Genomic DNA, 14903 nt, shown 5'->3' on the forward strand with positions numbered 1-14903 from the left:
TTACTAATTTTCAATAGGACTACTTCTAGTAAATTTAGTCAGAATGTCAGCCACTGTTTCTTGCTCTGTTCCCTTGGGAAGAAGATACAATACATAATAAAATAATTTAAGCACATCCATATCTGTCTGTCTATCTAATTTATATCCCACTCTTCCTTCAAGCAGTTCAGAGGGGTGTACAGGTTATATAATCCTCACAACAACCATGTGAGATAGGGTAGGCTGAGAGATACTTTGACTGGCCCAGAGTCACCCAGTGGGTCTAAGGTCTGAAACCTAGCCTGCAATAAACATCACAAATTCTTCTCTAAAATGTATACCTGTAGTAACCCTTTGCCTGCCAATAAATGTGTTTAGAAGAAGAATGGCCATAAGAAGTTATTCTGATATGAAATAAAGTAAAAATAAAATCCATCTCATGTTTAGTATCAGCTCTGGTGGTTCATACCACAATTAAAGCCAAAAGTACAACAGAGCTCAGCTTCATAATATAACAAAGTCAAGTAGCCTTCTCAAATGTTAGTCTTATTTGTATTCACAGCATATTCCACAACTGCTATCTTGTTGTCATATCCAAGCAATCAAAAGTTAAGTCAATTTTTTCTTTAATGTGTTCACTTGAGGCATTCCCAAAAATCTTAACCCCAAAGCACAACACAGGCAAGATGACTAATGTTTATTTTGATTTTCTGGAAAATGCTATGATAATTTAATGCAGTGCAGTGATCACTCTAAATGACAATGCAATCAGACGAATTCTGCACATCACAAAAGCATTCTGTTTGTCTGACTGTAGTGAACTATTGCTGCTTGAGTGCCTCACTGGAAGAACCAGGCTCAGGCATTTAAATCTACCCTCATCAGCAAATTTTGTCTTTTGTGTACTTTCCTTAAGGTATAAATACATGTTTCTAGGCCACAAGACAGCACAGTCAAAAGGAGGTATCAGGGAAAGATTACTTATTCTTTGTATTATTATTATTATTATTATTATTATTATATTTTGATTTCTATACTGCCCTTCCAAAAATGGCTCAGGGCGGTTTACACAGAGAGATAACAAATAAATAAGATGGCTCCCTGTTCCCAAAGGGCTCACATTCTAAAATGAAACACAATTTAGACACCAGTAACAGTCACTGGAGGTACTGTGCTGGGGGTGTATAGGGCCAGTTACTCTCCCCCTGCTAAATAAAAGAGAATCACCACGGTAAAAAGTGCCTCTTTGCCCAGTTGTAGATGTTCAATGAACATGTTGAAAAATGTTTTTTTCTTTATTTCACCATTAAACTATTGGTTTACACAAGGCTTTACACACTGGATGGGTGCTATGCAATAAAGTCAACACAAGGGTGGTTTCCAGACTGCGAGCTCTACAACACTTGGAGGTGGTGTAAAATGCTCCAGTTTGACAGGATCATATTCAAAATGTAAATAAAGGGTAGAAGCCATTTGCGGCACAGTTCATGGCATAGCTGTGGCCATTCGTATTGTGGTCATTTGTATTGCCCTGCAGTACCAGTTGCAGGGGAGCAACAGCAGGAGAGAGGGCATGCACATACCTCTTGCCGGTGAGCTCCCCAGAGGCATCTGGTGGGCCACTGTGTGAAACAGGAGGCTGGACTAGATGGGCCTTGGGCCTGATCCAGTAGGGCTGTTATATGTAATGGTCTCCCATTACAATGTGTTTTCCCAGCAGCGACTGTTCATATTGTTTGTAAGATGTGTTCTCTGTGCCCTCCTATTGCCCCATTTTGGGCCAATGGAGTTACAGAGGGGCGGGGGACAATGATGTGATGAGGCGTTTAAAAAAACTTTTTTTTTCTTGGTGGCTTTGTACAAAGCCACCTGCAGGGGGAGCAGTCTTTTCTAACTTGCACAAACTATTCCTTGCCATAACTGACAACTAGTTTTTTAAACTAATTAACTAATTTAAAAACTCATTGGTGGAGGCTGAAAAAGGAAAGGAACAACAGAAAGAACATAATCACAGAAATATAAAAAGAAATATAATTACAATAAGTTTAACATTAGCAGAGGAGGGAGTGGAACAAAAAGCACATAAAAAGGAAATTGCACTCATGCACCGTTGCACAAGAGCACCCAGGGCTGGTTTGTTTTTTAAGGATCATTTCAAAAGCTGAGAGGACACATATAGATGGACAGAAAGAAACATAAACACAGTAATATAAGAAGAAATATAATCACAATGGGTTTAACATTAACAGAGGGAGAGGAGCAAAAAGCAAATAAAAAGTAAATTGCACCGATACACCTCTGCACAAGAGCACTCAGCGATAGGGATGTGCACGGAACCGGGTAGGACTTTAAGGGCAGGGGAGGGTGCACTTACCCCCCCCCCAGCGGTGTTGGAGTTTTGTTAAATCTCTCGGGGTGGAAGCATACCTCCCTGCAGAGGCGTAACTAGGGAAAACGGCGTCCGGGGCAAGCACTGAAATGGCGCCCCCCCCCCGCGCCCCCAACATACTACATTATACTTAGGTTTTTCCTCACAAGCACCCGCCGCCGCCGCTAAGCCAGGCCACTGACTGGCCGCCAGGCAACAGCAAAGCAATGGGGGGGCGCGGGCGGTGCGGAAGGGACCGCTCATGGGGGAGGGGGCGCCGACGCGCTCCCTTGACTGCTGCAGCGCTGCTGCACTGAGCAGGAAACATTTGTATTAACAAAAAATTAACAAAAAAATAATAATAAATTTTTTTGTCATGGCGGCGCCCCCCACGTAACCAGAAAAGATGGCGCCCGGGACACATGCCCCCCCTTCCCCCCCCTATAGTTACGCCTCTGCCTCCCTGCCACCCCTTCTTCTTCTTTGACTGGAAGTGGCTGGAAGTACCGGGGGCATATGCACATTTCACACACACACACACACACACACAGAGATATATCAGACAGGCTTGCGTGTGATCGCAATGTGTGCGCATACACGCCCGGTAATTCTGGCCGAAGAAAAAGGGGTAGCAGGGAGGTATGCTGCCGCCCCAAGGAATTTTATAGAACTCCAGCACTGGTGGTGGGACAGCGGGGAGAGGGGTAACCTCCCTTCCCTTTAAAGTCCTACACCCCCACCCCCACCGAACGTTCAAACCGGCCAGTGTTCGAACCTGTTCAGAGGCCTGTAAAAGGGCCTCCGAACAGGTTCATGCACATCCCTACCCAGGGATTTTTTTTTTTAAAGACCATTTTAAAAGCTGAGAGGAGATTAAGATATTGAAACGTCAAATTGCTGAATGAGCCCTTCATATTACACTGTGGAAACAGCAGGACAACCCTCCTAAAATGGGAAAATATAGCACTTTTTAAAAAAAACACACATGCAATGTTGCAACACTAAAATGTAAAGAAAAAATCCAGAAGTATTCCGATGTGTGAACGACACCTTGCTGTCATCACACGCACAACGGTGTCAAAACACAGTTTGTATGGATGCACACTTAGCAGATATGTAGCGAAACAATTATAACATGTGATCTTGAAAAAGGAGTTTTTTTAAAGTATCATTTCAAAGCAGGAGATTAAGATATTGAAATGTCAAATTGCTGAATGAACCCTTCACATTACACCACGGAAACAGCGGGATAGCCTTCCTAAAACGGGGAAATAAAAAATATTTTTTTTGGAATGCACATGCAATATTGTAACACTAAAACATAAAGATAAAACTTGGAAGAAGGCTTCCGATGTGTGAATGGCACCTAGCTGTCATCACACACACAGCCATATCAAAACACAGTTTGTATGGAATCACACTTAGATATGTGGCAAAACAATTATAACATGTAATCTGGAAAGCGCCAAGGTAAGATGCATATGTACACCACCTAGGGATGCACATGTCAGGTGGTATAGAAATACAATCAATCAATCAATGTTTGAGAGAAAGAAAGGAATTTTCTTGGGACTGTCTCATAGTACTGAGATACCCACTACACTTTTTGAAAAGTTTCCAAATCATGGCATGCCATGATTGTGAACGAATGGCATTATTGTAAACCTGTCACAAGACTGGTCACCATATCAGAATTCAGGGAATTGAAACCTTTTGTGAAACCTTGTTCACAAAAGGATCTGCCAATGAGCCACAACTAAACCCATACCTAAAATATCTCAGATGCTTTGAACTCAAACTGAAACCCTTGAAAATCTGTTCAGAACTGGTGATTCAATTAGCAGATAATTCTCAGGGGTGGGGAGGAAACATCTTTTCTGCTTTAAGGCTAGAGGCAAGAGAGGGGCTATATTTTTTCCTAGAAAACCAGAGGAGAAAAGGCTGCCCAACCATCATGGAAATATCTTGGAAAGCAGGTAGCAACGTGTGTATGACATGAGCCTATCACTAAGAGTTACTTTACTTTCCTGACTGACTCAGTAAAAGTAGGAATAGGAGGCTGATCTGACTGGAGGCAGAAGAAAGAGATTTGCATCATTCATTTATCTCAATATTTCAGCACTGCTCCCACTGAACATAAAATTATTTATTATTATTATTATTAATACTTTATATACTGTCTCTCAACAAAAAGTCTTCAAGGCAGTTTACACAGGGGAAAAATGATGGGATAAATAAATAAACTGGGACTGTGCTGGACTGCAGCTGTATTAATTCATGTTACAGCTGACCACTGAAAAACATAAAGTTACAGACTGCAGAAAATGTGTTTTATATCAATACAACAAAGATTCTAATTAATATTTTTAAAGAGTAGTAAGTAGAAGCTTAACATACCAAAGTAAAAGGTTAACTCCAACACAGTGCCCTAGATTAGGAGTGTGTTTCCCCAGCTTTAGCTGGTGTGCTAATTATGTTCTTTAAAAAAACAGATCTGAACACATTGAAGTCACCTTTAGTCACCTTGAGACTGGACTACTATAATGCACTCTACATGGAGCTGCCCTTGGAAAATGTCTGTAAACTTCAGCTACTGCAAAATGTTTCCAGTAGGCTGCTGAATGAGGTTGGTCCTTTGGGCCAAGCAGCACCCTTGTTACTCCAGCTGCACTAGATTCCAGAAGGTTTCAGGACTCAATTCAAGGTGATTATCATTATAAAAACTCTAAGCACTCTGGGACCAAAATACTTAAATGACTGCCTCCCACCATATGAACCTACTTCATCTCTGAAATTATCTGAAGTGTATTAGGGATTTGTCTGGCAGGAATGCAAGAAAAGACCTAACTTTTGGCAGCAGAATTACCTCCCTTGGGAGATCCATCTAGCTTCCAGTCATATGCTTTTGCTGCCTTTTGAAAACCTATTTGTTGGGCAGGTATTTAATCTTAGTTCTTTGGATGTTTTCTGCCCATTCTGCTCTCTGCTTATTTTTGAAGAATTTTTCTTGTGGTTGAAGCCGTACAGATTTATTATTAACTACTTGGCGTTTTAGTCACCTTGAGCCCTCGGGTGGAAGAATTGGCTATAAATCCTGATCTCTCACGCACACGTTCGAACTTCAGCTGAATGTGTGCTAAACTTAATGCAATTCGTCTAGTTACCTGCTACTAACTCTGTTTCAGTGAATGCTTTGTCACTAAACGCCCCCCCCCCCATTTTTAATTTGGTGTTAAGAAACCAGCTATGGAAAGAATATTTATCTTTCTACAGTTTCCTATTTTTCTTCTACAGAGGATTTCCCTGCCGTTTTTTGGTTAACTGTCCAAAGCTGCCTGGATAGAAGATTTTGTTTTTGAGTGCTGCCATACTCTGTAAGTCGAGAATTGCGGCCTCAGGTTGCCACAAAGAAGTTTAAGAGAAAGACACCCCTCACTCTTCCAAAGCACGCGCACTTTTTGGAGGCAGAAACTAACGCAGCATGTGCCAGCAGCAATCCCCCTCCCCTTCCGACTGCACGACCGGCCGGCGCGAGAGACCACAAATGAAGAGAAACTTCCACTCGGCGCTAGGAATCCTGGGATGGGAAGGCCTACTGAAGGCTCGAGAGCCTCTTCCCACCAGTAGTACTACATTGCCCAGGATGCTTTGGGTGGGTAGGGCTTACGGTGCGGCCTGCGTTGCCATGGAAACCCAACGGTTCCCTTTCTCTTCCCCGCCCCCCCGCCCCCAGTCCCAGCACACCGCAGGATGCAGCAGCTGGCGCCGCTTTCGCTCCCTCCAGCCCGAGTATTTGCGGAATTGGTCTCTCCTCCCTTTGGGACGCGGGGCCGGGAAAACGAGCCGCCTGGAGTGGCGGCCGGAGGGATTCCTGGATCTTTGCTGTCGCCGCCTGGGAGGGAGCTTCATGTGAGCGGCAGCGCGGAGCTCAGCGCCAGCCCGGACCGGGCAAAAGTCACCGTCCGCTTGGGAAGCCGGAAAGGGGAGGCCGGCGCCGCCCGGAGCAGCGTGGCTCGGAGGCTGGACTATGTCGCGCAGACCGCCCGGCAACTCGGCGCTGTTTCGGTGGGTTGCAAGCCAGAGAGAGACGCCCGCGCTCCCTCCCTCCCTCCGCTTTCCCCGCGGCCCCTTTACGAAGCATCTTTCCCCCATTTGAGATGGAGCGGGCGGCTTCTTCCTCACCGACTGAAGAAAAGCCTGCCTGGAGCCTCTCACAGCTTCTAAGCAGCAGCGCTGGCGAGAGAGAGAGGATATGTAAAATCCCCCGTCAGAATAGGCGGAAGAATAGGGAGCACATTGCTATCCAGTTTCTAAAGCACAATTACAGGGCAAGCCCCTGCCTGTTTACTCGGAAGTAGTCCTGCTGTCTGGGTTCAGTGGGGTTCACTCTGGTACGTGTGCATACAGGCGGGTCACCTAAGGTCTTGACTTGTGGTTTAAAAAAAAAAAAAAGGTAAAGTTGTGCCGTCGGGTCGGTGTGGAGTCGACTCCTGAGGCCACAGAGCCCTGTGGTTGTCTTCGGCAGAATACAGGAGGGGCTTGCCATTGCCCCCTCCCACGCAGTATGAGATGATGCCTTTCAGCACCTTCCTATATTGCTGTTGCCTGATATGGGTGTTGGAAACATACCAGCAGGGATTTGAATGAATTGCCCCCTTTGCTAAGCAGGATCCACCCTGGCCTGTATTTGAATGGGAGACTGTGTGTGAACACAGTAAGATAGTCCTCTTAGGGGATGGGGCTGCTCCGGGAAGAGCATCTGCATGCTTGCAGGCAGAAGATTCCAAGTGCCCTCCCTGGTATTTCCAGATAGGGCTGAGAGAGACTCCTGCCTACAACCTTGGAGATGCCACTGCCAGTCTGGGTAGACAATGCTGTGCTAGATGGACCAATGGTCTGATTCCTTATAAGGCAGATTTCTATGTTACTATGTATGCTAAGAGTGCCTGCTCTGCCCACAGCAAGCCCCAGGTTCAGTTCCTGCCATCTCCAGGTAGAGCTGGGAACCCTCGAGGAGCCAGTCAGCGTAGAAAATGCTGAACTAGGTGGATCAACAACAGGGGCATAGCTAGGGGAGAGGTGGCCTGTGTTTGCCACTTTCCCTGGCAGCCCCTTGGAATGAGGAAGATAATGAAGAAAATAGGGACAGGTAGACTTGGGGTGCCCTGGGTTCTTTGAACCCATTCACTTATTTATAGCTACACCCCTGATCAACAACCTCCTAAACTAGGTGATCCAGCCCATACAGCAGATTGCTATATAAAGTGTGGTTGGTTTATTACATGTTTATCTTGCCCTTCCTTCAAAGAGGCTCAGGGTAGTACAGTTGGTGTGCCACACTCATACAAAATAAGCAGAGTGCTTTGGTTTGTACTGATGATGTAGGTGTCTTGGGGCAGCTGACTGGGACAATTGTAGAGCCAGTGTACCAACATAACTGTCCCAAATAAATTTATATGCTTCAGGTTATACACGTGGGTGTCAAACCAGAATGGATAAGAATTTACTAGGTGGCCAGATTTACTGCCTAACCACACACAGCAAGTTTAGTGGTAATAGATAGATTCTACACTAATTGCACGTGGAGAAATGACTTGATTATCAAGCCAGAGGTTGAACACCTATATTGGGCAGCAGCGATATAGGAAGGTGCTGAAAGGCATCATCTCATACTGCGCGGGAGGAGGCAATGGTAAACCCCTCCTGTATTTTACCAAAGACAACCACAGGACTTTGGTCGCCAGGAGTCAAAACCGATTCGATGGCACACTTTACCTTTTACCTTACACATTAATGCAACATATATGTTCCTCTTACTCTCTGCTTGATATCTCATGCTATACAATGAAGAATTTCCCCACAAGTTATCTGGAACAGACTAGTAATCTGGAATAGAGCAACTAGCATTCAGAAATTAAATTATTCTCTTCTATATGAAACTGAGGCAAGTCTCTTCAGAACTTCCACATAGCCAATCCACCCACACTGTTGAGGGATTGTAGCAAAGTGCCACTGGTGAGCACAAATATTTCAAGTAGTGTGCCCACACTCCAAAAGTGCTAGTTAGATTGGAAACACATCACAAATAATCAAGTGATGTGTTTCCAACTAAGTAGCACTTCCAGAGTGCAGTTGAAGTCTTTGCACAACACTGCCAGCGCAGCTGGATGCCTGTATTATGCTGGGGGGCGGGGGGGGGGGGGGCAGTAGCTATAATTAGCAAATTAGTTCACCTGTGGTTAAAAATGCTGAACATCAATGCAGTGATAATTTTTTACAGCTGTGATGCTGGTAATGGCAGTCACAGACGTAAGAAAGCACTACTTTTAAAGGGTATAGGAATGTCTAGGTTATTCTGGATGGAATAGGGAAAAATGAATTATGTGACTCTTAAATTTACATTGTATTGATAAACCAATGCCTTATAAATGTGTTTTTGAAATAAATGTTTTATACTATGCTCTACTGGAAATGTTGCCCAAGCTTAAAATCTGCACCACCACCATAACATTCAATATCATACAGACTGTTTCAGTACATAGGCAAGAGCTAATATCAATTGCAATAAAGTCCCCACACTGTAATAATACCACAGTCCACAAGGGGACCATAGAGAGCAATTTTGAGTTAAATGCTCAAGTAAAAACCATTCTGTTTAACTAACATACTATACTTAATTATTTTTCAGCTGTTCAGGTAAAATGGAACTTACTTCTTAATAAAACCTTGAAAAATATTCCTCCCAAAGAATGTAATACTGCTTAAATTTTTTGTGTACATTGCTCTTATTGGTGCTTGTGACACTTTTGACAGCTAATCAGATTTCTAAAAATTGCTAACTGTTTGTAAATCTGGCAAATTTATGCAGTGACAGATTCTGATAAATAATTCCATGCTTAGTCTTTGGGGGACATCCATACCTATTGTAGAGAAGGATTCTGTTGACAGAAGCTCTTACAGTGAATGGAAAGAGTTGTGCTCACACAAGGGATCCTTGTGCAAGCAGAAGCAGTCCTTGTGCAAATGGAACTCCTCTTCCATTCACAGAAGGAACTTTTGCTGATGGAATACTACTCTGTTAAAGGTCTGAATGCTTGTGTGAACACAATGTTAGACTAGCATTCTAATTGAACTGAAGTGGAAATGTTGGCCAAGACAAGATTTGTATTTATTGGAGCTAGGTTTTAGTTAATTTTTATCTCAGAGTATGCTGCCATATGCAGTAATGGCACTTCAGAAGAGGATTATCTCCAGGAGTGCTGTACTTAACATTGTGTGGTGTTTTTGTTTTTCCAGGAGGACAATGTGATTGTGACAAGGAACTTTAGTAGAATAGACAATGCTTATAAGATGGAAGCAGAGGTGAGTATTTCAATACAAACATTGGCAGTGTCTCATACCATCATAATCGTTTGATAAAGAAAGAAAAATCTGCTCCAAATGAACCATGTAGCAATGGATATTATTAGAAAATCAAAGTTCTTCAGAGTCAAAACAAATTTTACCTATTAAACATGACAAAAATGGACCTACTTGCTCTTTGAGTTTTTGCTGTACATCAAAGCTAATCCAGAATATTAGTTAAAATGTTAAATCTAATTAGAGTCTTCCATTAATCTACTGTGTTACCTTAGGCAAGTCTCTTTTCCATAAGCTCTTGCTCCCAGGATTCATGTTTATTGCTTGAAGTCTTGACAGCATAACACTTTCCAAATGGTGCTCTGCACATTCATTACTTCCCAGTAAAGGAATGCCACCTTCTGTATGATCCCCACTGCATGTTAAGGTCATCTGAAGAGGTCCGTCTCCAATTACCACTGGTACGTATGGTGGCGACTCGGAACTGGGCTTTCTCTGTAGCTGTTCCTGGGCTGTGGAATGCACTCCTGGCAGAAATTCACAGTTTGGAGTCGTTGTTGGTGTTCAAGAAAGCCCTTAAAACCTTTTTGTTTGGTCTGGCTTTCCAGAGTTTTTAAGCTGCTTTTAAATTTGTTTTTGTATTGATTGTTTGGGGTGGTGGTGGTTGTGCACTGCCCAGAGCGGTATAAAAATGTGAAAGATAGATAAGTAGTTTATCCTGCAAAGTAATGCTCATTTTAAATTGTTTTTATTAGCATTTATTGCCTGCTTTACTGTCATTTGACACTCAGATGATTGTTGTATAACTGTTTGTTCAAATTACATATTTTAATCTGTTTTATACATTAGGTTTTGGTAAACTTTAGGTGAGATTCATAGACAAATGTTCCTTTTTCTTTCTTTCTTTCTTTTTTGTTCCCATTCAGGTCTGCATTACATTCAGTGATTTTGGGAAAATGCAAGATGTCTGTAACTTTCTTGTTGAGAAGCTAGATAGTTCTGTCATTATCAGCCTACCTCACTTTTACCATACAGTAGAGACAGTCGATGCCCTTCGGTAAGTTGTATCTTTTCCAGGAGGTCCCTAGATGGATTTAACAGTGGCGCTTTAAATTATGTTGCTTAGTACAAAGAAAAAGCTGCTATTGTTTCTCAACCTCCCAAATATTCTTGCTTGCTTACACATGCTCCTATAGTAATGCTCTATTAAATTAGGTGGGAGGGAGTTTATTTTTTAAACTCTATCTCTCCTCATTCTTCTAAAAGTTCTAAATTACTTTTAACTGGAATGTGACCCTTTAGATAACAAGCCATAGGTACGAGTACATGATGCTTGGAAGAGTGAGAGAAAGCAGGAGGGCAGGAAAACAAGGAGTAAATGTAGTTACACATATTAGCTTTTATCACTTATCTCAGTGAAAATATTCAGATGAAGGAAAGGTCAAAATGGATGTGTGTGTGATAACACTGAAGTGTGCTTTCGCATGTTGTTGCAACGATTTGACTTGAATGAACAGAAACATCTTCATGTTTGTTTCTGTTCTTCCTCTGTTTTCTTTCCAGGCGTCGAGTATGTCTTGCTGCTGTTGGGAGTGCACAGCAAAAAGCTCAAGAAGTCTGTCGATTATTTGGCCAATCACTGGGGAAACCTTTGCTAATAAAGGAAGAGGAAGTGAAAGAATGGGAAGGCCACCTAGAAAATCAAACAGCCAGCTCCTCAGACTCACAAAGTTTGCAGCAGAGACTTCAAAGTGCCACCCTTTATGCCTCCTCAAGGATATTTGCAGTTTTTGAGATAAAAGGGGAGAAAAAGAGAAAACGAGCAGCTCTTATGAATGCGGACTGATTTATCCCTAGAATCCTGAATTAAGTTTGGTTTTTCTTTGGAAGAAAAATGTTCTTAGGAAGCTCAACAAGATTTCCATAACAACTGGCATTACATATAGGGCCAGTTTAGACTATAGTCCAAACTGGGCCCTTAAATTGATGGGAGAGGAGCATAAGTGCACATGTGGCTCACTGGCATGCAAGCATCTAATCACTTTCAGACCAATCAGACACACAATTGCGTTCAATTAGGTGCTAGTGAGCCAGATGGAGGGGAGACACGTGCACTCCCACTTCTCCCCTGTGAATTTAAGTGGTCAGATTGGAGTATTGTCTGAACAGACCCATGCACTTTTAAAAAAAGAATTCCATACAATTGACCATAGCTGAAATCCTATGTATTACTTGAGAATATGCATTGACACACTACACTCCCCACCCCCGCTTCTGAGTAAACATGGACAGGATCAGGTTTTTACATACTTAATACATCTTTCACTTTCCCCCCCTGTCTTTTGTAGAAGGGTACAGTATCTTCATAAGTGGTTTTGTTTTTAAAAAAAACACTATTCCTCATGCAACGTTCCTTCTCCACCAAAAAAATACCTCTGCTTTGAGAGATCTTCAGTTAGTTGATCTCGCCCCAATGATGTGTGTTAATAAAACTATCAGACAGGGGCCTGTTTACATTTGGTGGCCAATGACTCCGTATTAGCTTATTTAATGGGTTTGGGACTGGCAGGGAATAATGCACCTGTTTACTTACATAATAGCAATGTTGAGGAAAATGCACAGAATGTTTGTGTTAAGTTTCAATCAACTAGTTGAACTCTAGTTATTCAGACCCTCTGTCCAAAGCTAGGAGAAAATGAAGTTCTTCATTATACTTCCATTCAGTTATTAAATAGAGAAGATTCTAATAGTGCACTGATTCCATAATCCCTTCAGGTTTAAGGTGCTGATAGCTTGTGCATACACTGCTTTCAGTGTTTCACTTGAGAAAGTGTTGAGAAATTGACTTGTTACCTAAAATGTAGATTCAGAAGTTTTCTCCTAGTATAGGAAGCAAAGGCTTTCTTGCACATCTGACCTGGAAATGAACAGAGGCAGTCATTGTTCTTCGAGAGCCCTGAGTGCCCTAGAACGCTGATCATTACCATCCTGTGTGTGCATTAAGAATCCAAAGCTGTTTGGTTTTTAAAATAAAATATGTGTTTTTTACAACAGTCCTAATTATTTATTTATATACCATCTGATATGTACATTTCTAGGCAGTGTACACAATTTAAGAAACAAATATAAAACTATAAAAATAAAAATTTCACAAAATAAAAAGTTAAAACAATCCCATGGGATGAAAACAAACAATTGTAAAATTAATTTCAGTTAAAAGCCTGAGGTAACAGGTGTGTCTTGAGGATCTTTCTAAAAGCAAATAGAGAAAGAGATGCTCTTATTTTGACAGGGAGTGTATTCCAGAGTCCCAGGGCATCCGCAGAGAAGGCATAGTTCCGAGTCGCCACCAAATGAGCCAGTGGCAACCGTAACTGGACTTCAAATTATCTTAATAGATGGCAGGGTTCATGACAGATAAGGCACTCTCTTAAGTACCCTGGGCCCAAGCCGCTGAGAGAACTTTATAGGTAATAGTTCTTGCATTGTGGTCTTTGTTTCTAAATTTGAAAATTCATATAGAATCAGTTTTTTTCAAGACATTATTAAGGGGGCAAATTACTTTTCTTAATGGCCTAAGAAGTCAAATTAGTGCAAATGATAAGCAACAGATAGACCACCTGTCCATACCATAAAACTTTCAGGGTCGGCAGGCCTTTGGTGGAGCAGCACACTGTCAACAGAAGCTCCTTTTACAAGTGGAAGGAGAATTGTATAGAGGTAAGGAGCTCCTTACACAAGCAGAAGGGATCCTTGCATGAGTACAACTTGCCTTCCACTTGCAGAAGGAGCTTCCATGTGCAGCATGCCATGGAAGGTCTGGATGCCACTCACTTTGTGAACAAGTTTACGAAAAGTTTTTTCCAGAGATAGTGAAAATGTTTAGAGTGATTTTTGCTTTAATATATTGTCAGAACATACAAGTACAGTGCAGTTTTGTATTTTTGTACTCTTACCCTTGTCTCCCAGTCTATGGGAAACACCTATATTGGGTAGCAGCAATATAGGAAGATGCTGAAAAGCAGAATCTCATACTGTGCGGGAGGAGGCAATAGTAAAGTAGTCCTTTACTTTAGTAGTCCTCCTGTATTCGGCAGGAGACGACACTGACTTGACAGCACACTTTACCTTTACCCTTGTTTTTAAAGTCTGCAACCTGTATAAATTATGCAAATCCAACACATCTGCATATCTCCTTACTATTTTGCATAAAAACAGGTTCCTCATCTGAAACTATTGATCTGTTAGAGATCCATCAGTATCCATAAGAATGGGTAATGTGCCTGTGACCCTCGCGGTAGAATGCCATAGCTTGTCAAGGCAACCAAGCCCCACATCCACGCCTACAGTGTGCTATTTAAGGGCGGGCTGGATGCCTGTTCTTCAGTTCTTGGACGACTGCCATGGAAGATGATCATCCAAGGCGAATAGCATGCACACTCAAGCCACACAGCGTAGCACTACTGCAGAGGGTTGGTTCAGGAGGATATGGATATCTTATGGATATCTCTACCAGATCAATAGTTACAGGTGAACAACCTGTTTATCTGGATCAAGATCCATTGAGATCCATAAGAACAGGTGTTTAGCTAGCTCCCAATGGAGGCGGTTGCAATAGTAGCTATTGTAACACCTGCTTCAAAACACTTCTCCCGAAGCTCGCCTCAACACCAGAGCTCACATCTATGGCATAATGCTTGACGAAAGTCACGCTTGGTAACTCCATGGACCAAACTGCTGCTTTACAGATGTCCGTGATGGTTACCCCCGATAGGTGTGCAGCTGACGAAGCGTAGGCACAGGTAGAGTGGGCCTTGATTGCTTCAAGTGCTTGAACACTCTGCGTCTTGTATGCTAGCAGGATAAGCTCAACTAGCCATCTGGACATCCTTTGCCTGGAAATGCAGGAGTCTCTCTCAGAGCCCTTGTATGTCCTGGTTGAAGTGGAAGTTGGACACCACCTTGGGTAGAAAGTCCAGGTCCATATGCATTAGCACCTTATCAGGATAAATTCTGATGTATGGTGAATCTATCTGCAAAGCTGTCAATTCACTTACATGTTTAGCTGTAGTTATGGTCATTAGGAAGGCAGTTTTCCAAGTTACTCGTTTGATAAATGTAGAACTCATAGGTTCAAATGGATCTTCTGTCAAAGTTGAAAGGACCAAAAATATGCCCCATGCTTCAGTGGGTGTGC

General features: G+C 42.4%; 1 protein-coding gene across 1 annotated transcript; it reads left to right on the top strand.

Annotated features, from left to right (window-relative positions):
- The first annotated feature begins 6048 nt into the window (after positions 1 to 6048).
- On the top strand, positions 6049 to 12759 carry IRAK1BP1 (interleukin 1 receptor associated kinase 1 binding protein 1). The gene is made up of 4 exons (XM_053287546.1): positions 6049 to 6412; positions 9644 to 9709; positions 10633 to 10763; positions 11270 to 12759. Exons 1-4 carry the CDS (start codon positions 6098 to 6100, stop codon positions 11550 to 11552), a joined length of 795 nt encoding a protein of 264 aa, XP_053143521.1. The 5' UTR covers positions 6049 to 6097; the 3' UTR covers positions 11553 to 12759.
- The last annotated feature ends 2144 nt before the right edge of the window (positions 12760 to 14903 follow it).

This window comes from Hemicordylus capensis, chromosome 1, assembly GCF_027244095.1.
Source record: "Hemicordylus capensis ecotype Gifberg chromosome 1, rHemCap1.1.pri, whole genome shotgun sequence".
Taxonomy (NCBI): Eukaryota; Metazoa; Chordata; class Lepidosauria; order Squamata; family Cordylidae; genus Hemicordylus; species Hemicordylus capensis.

Excerpts from the sequence above, each read along its gene's own strand:
- IRAK1BP1 (XM_053287546.1), top strand. The coding sequence starts at position 6,098 with ATGCAGCAGCTGGCGCCGCTTTCGCTCCCTCCAGCCCGAGTATTTGCG. Across the intron at positions 6,413-9,643 it reads GGCAACTCGGCGCTGTTTCG|GAGGACAATGTGATTGTGAC; the intron begins GTGGGTTGCAAG and ends TTGTTTTTCCAG. Across the intron at positions 10,764-11,269 it reads GAGACAGTCGATGCCCTTCG|GCGTCGAGTATGTCTTGCTG; the intron begins GTAAGTTGTATC and ends TTTTCTTTCCAG.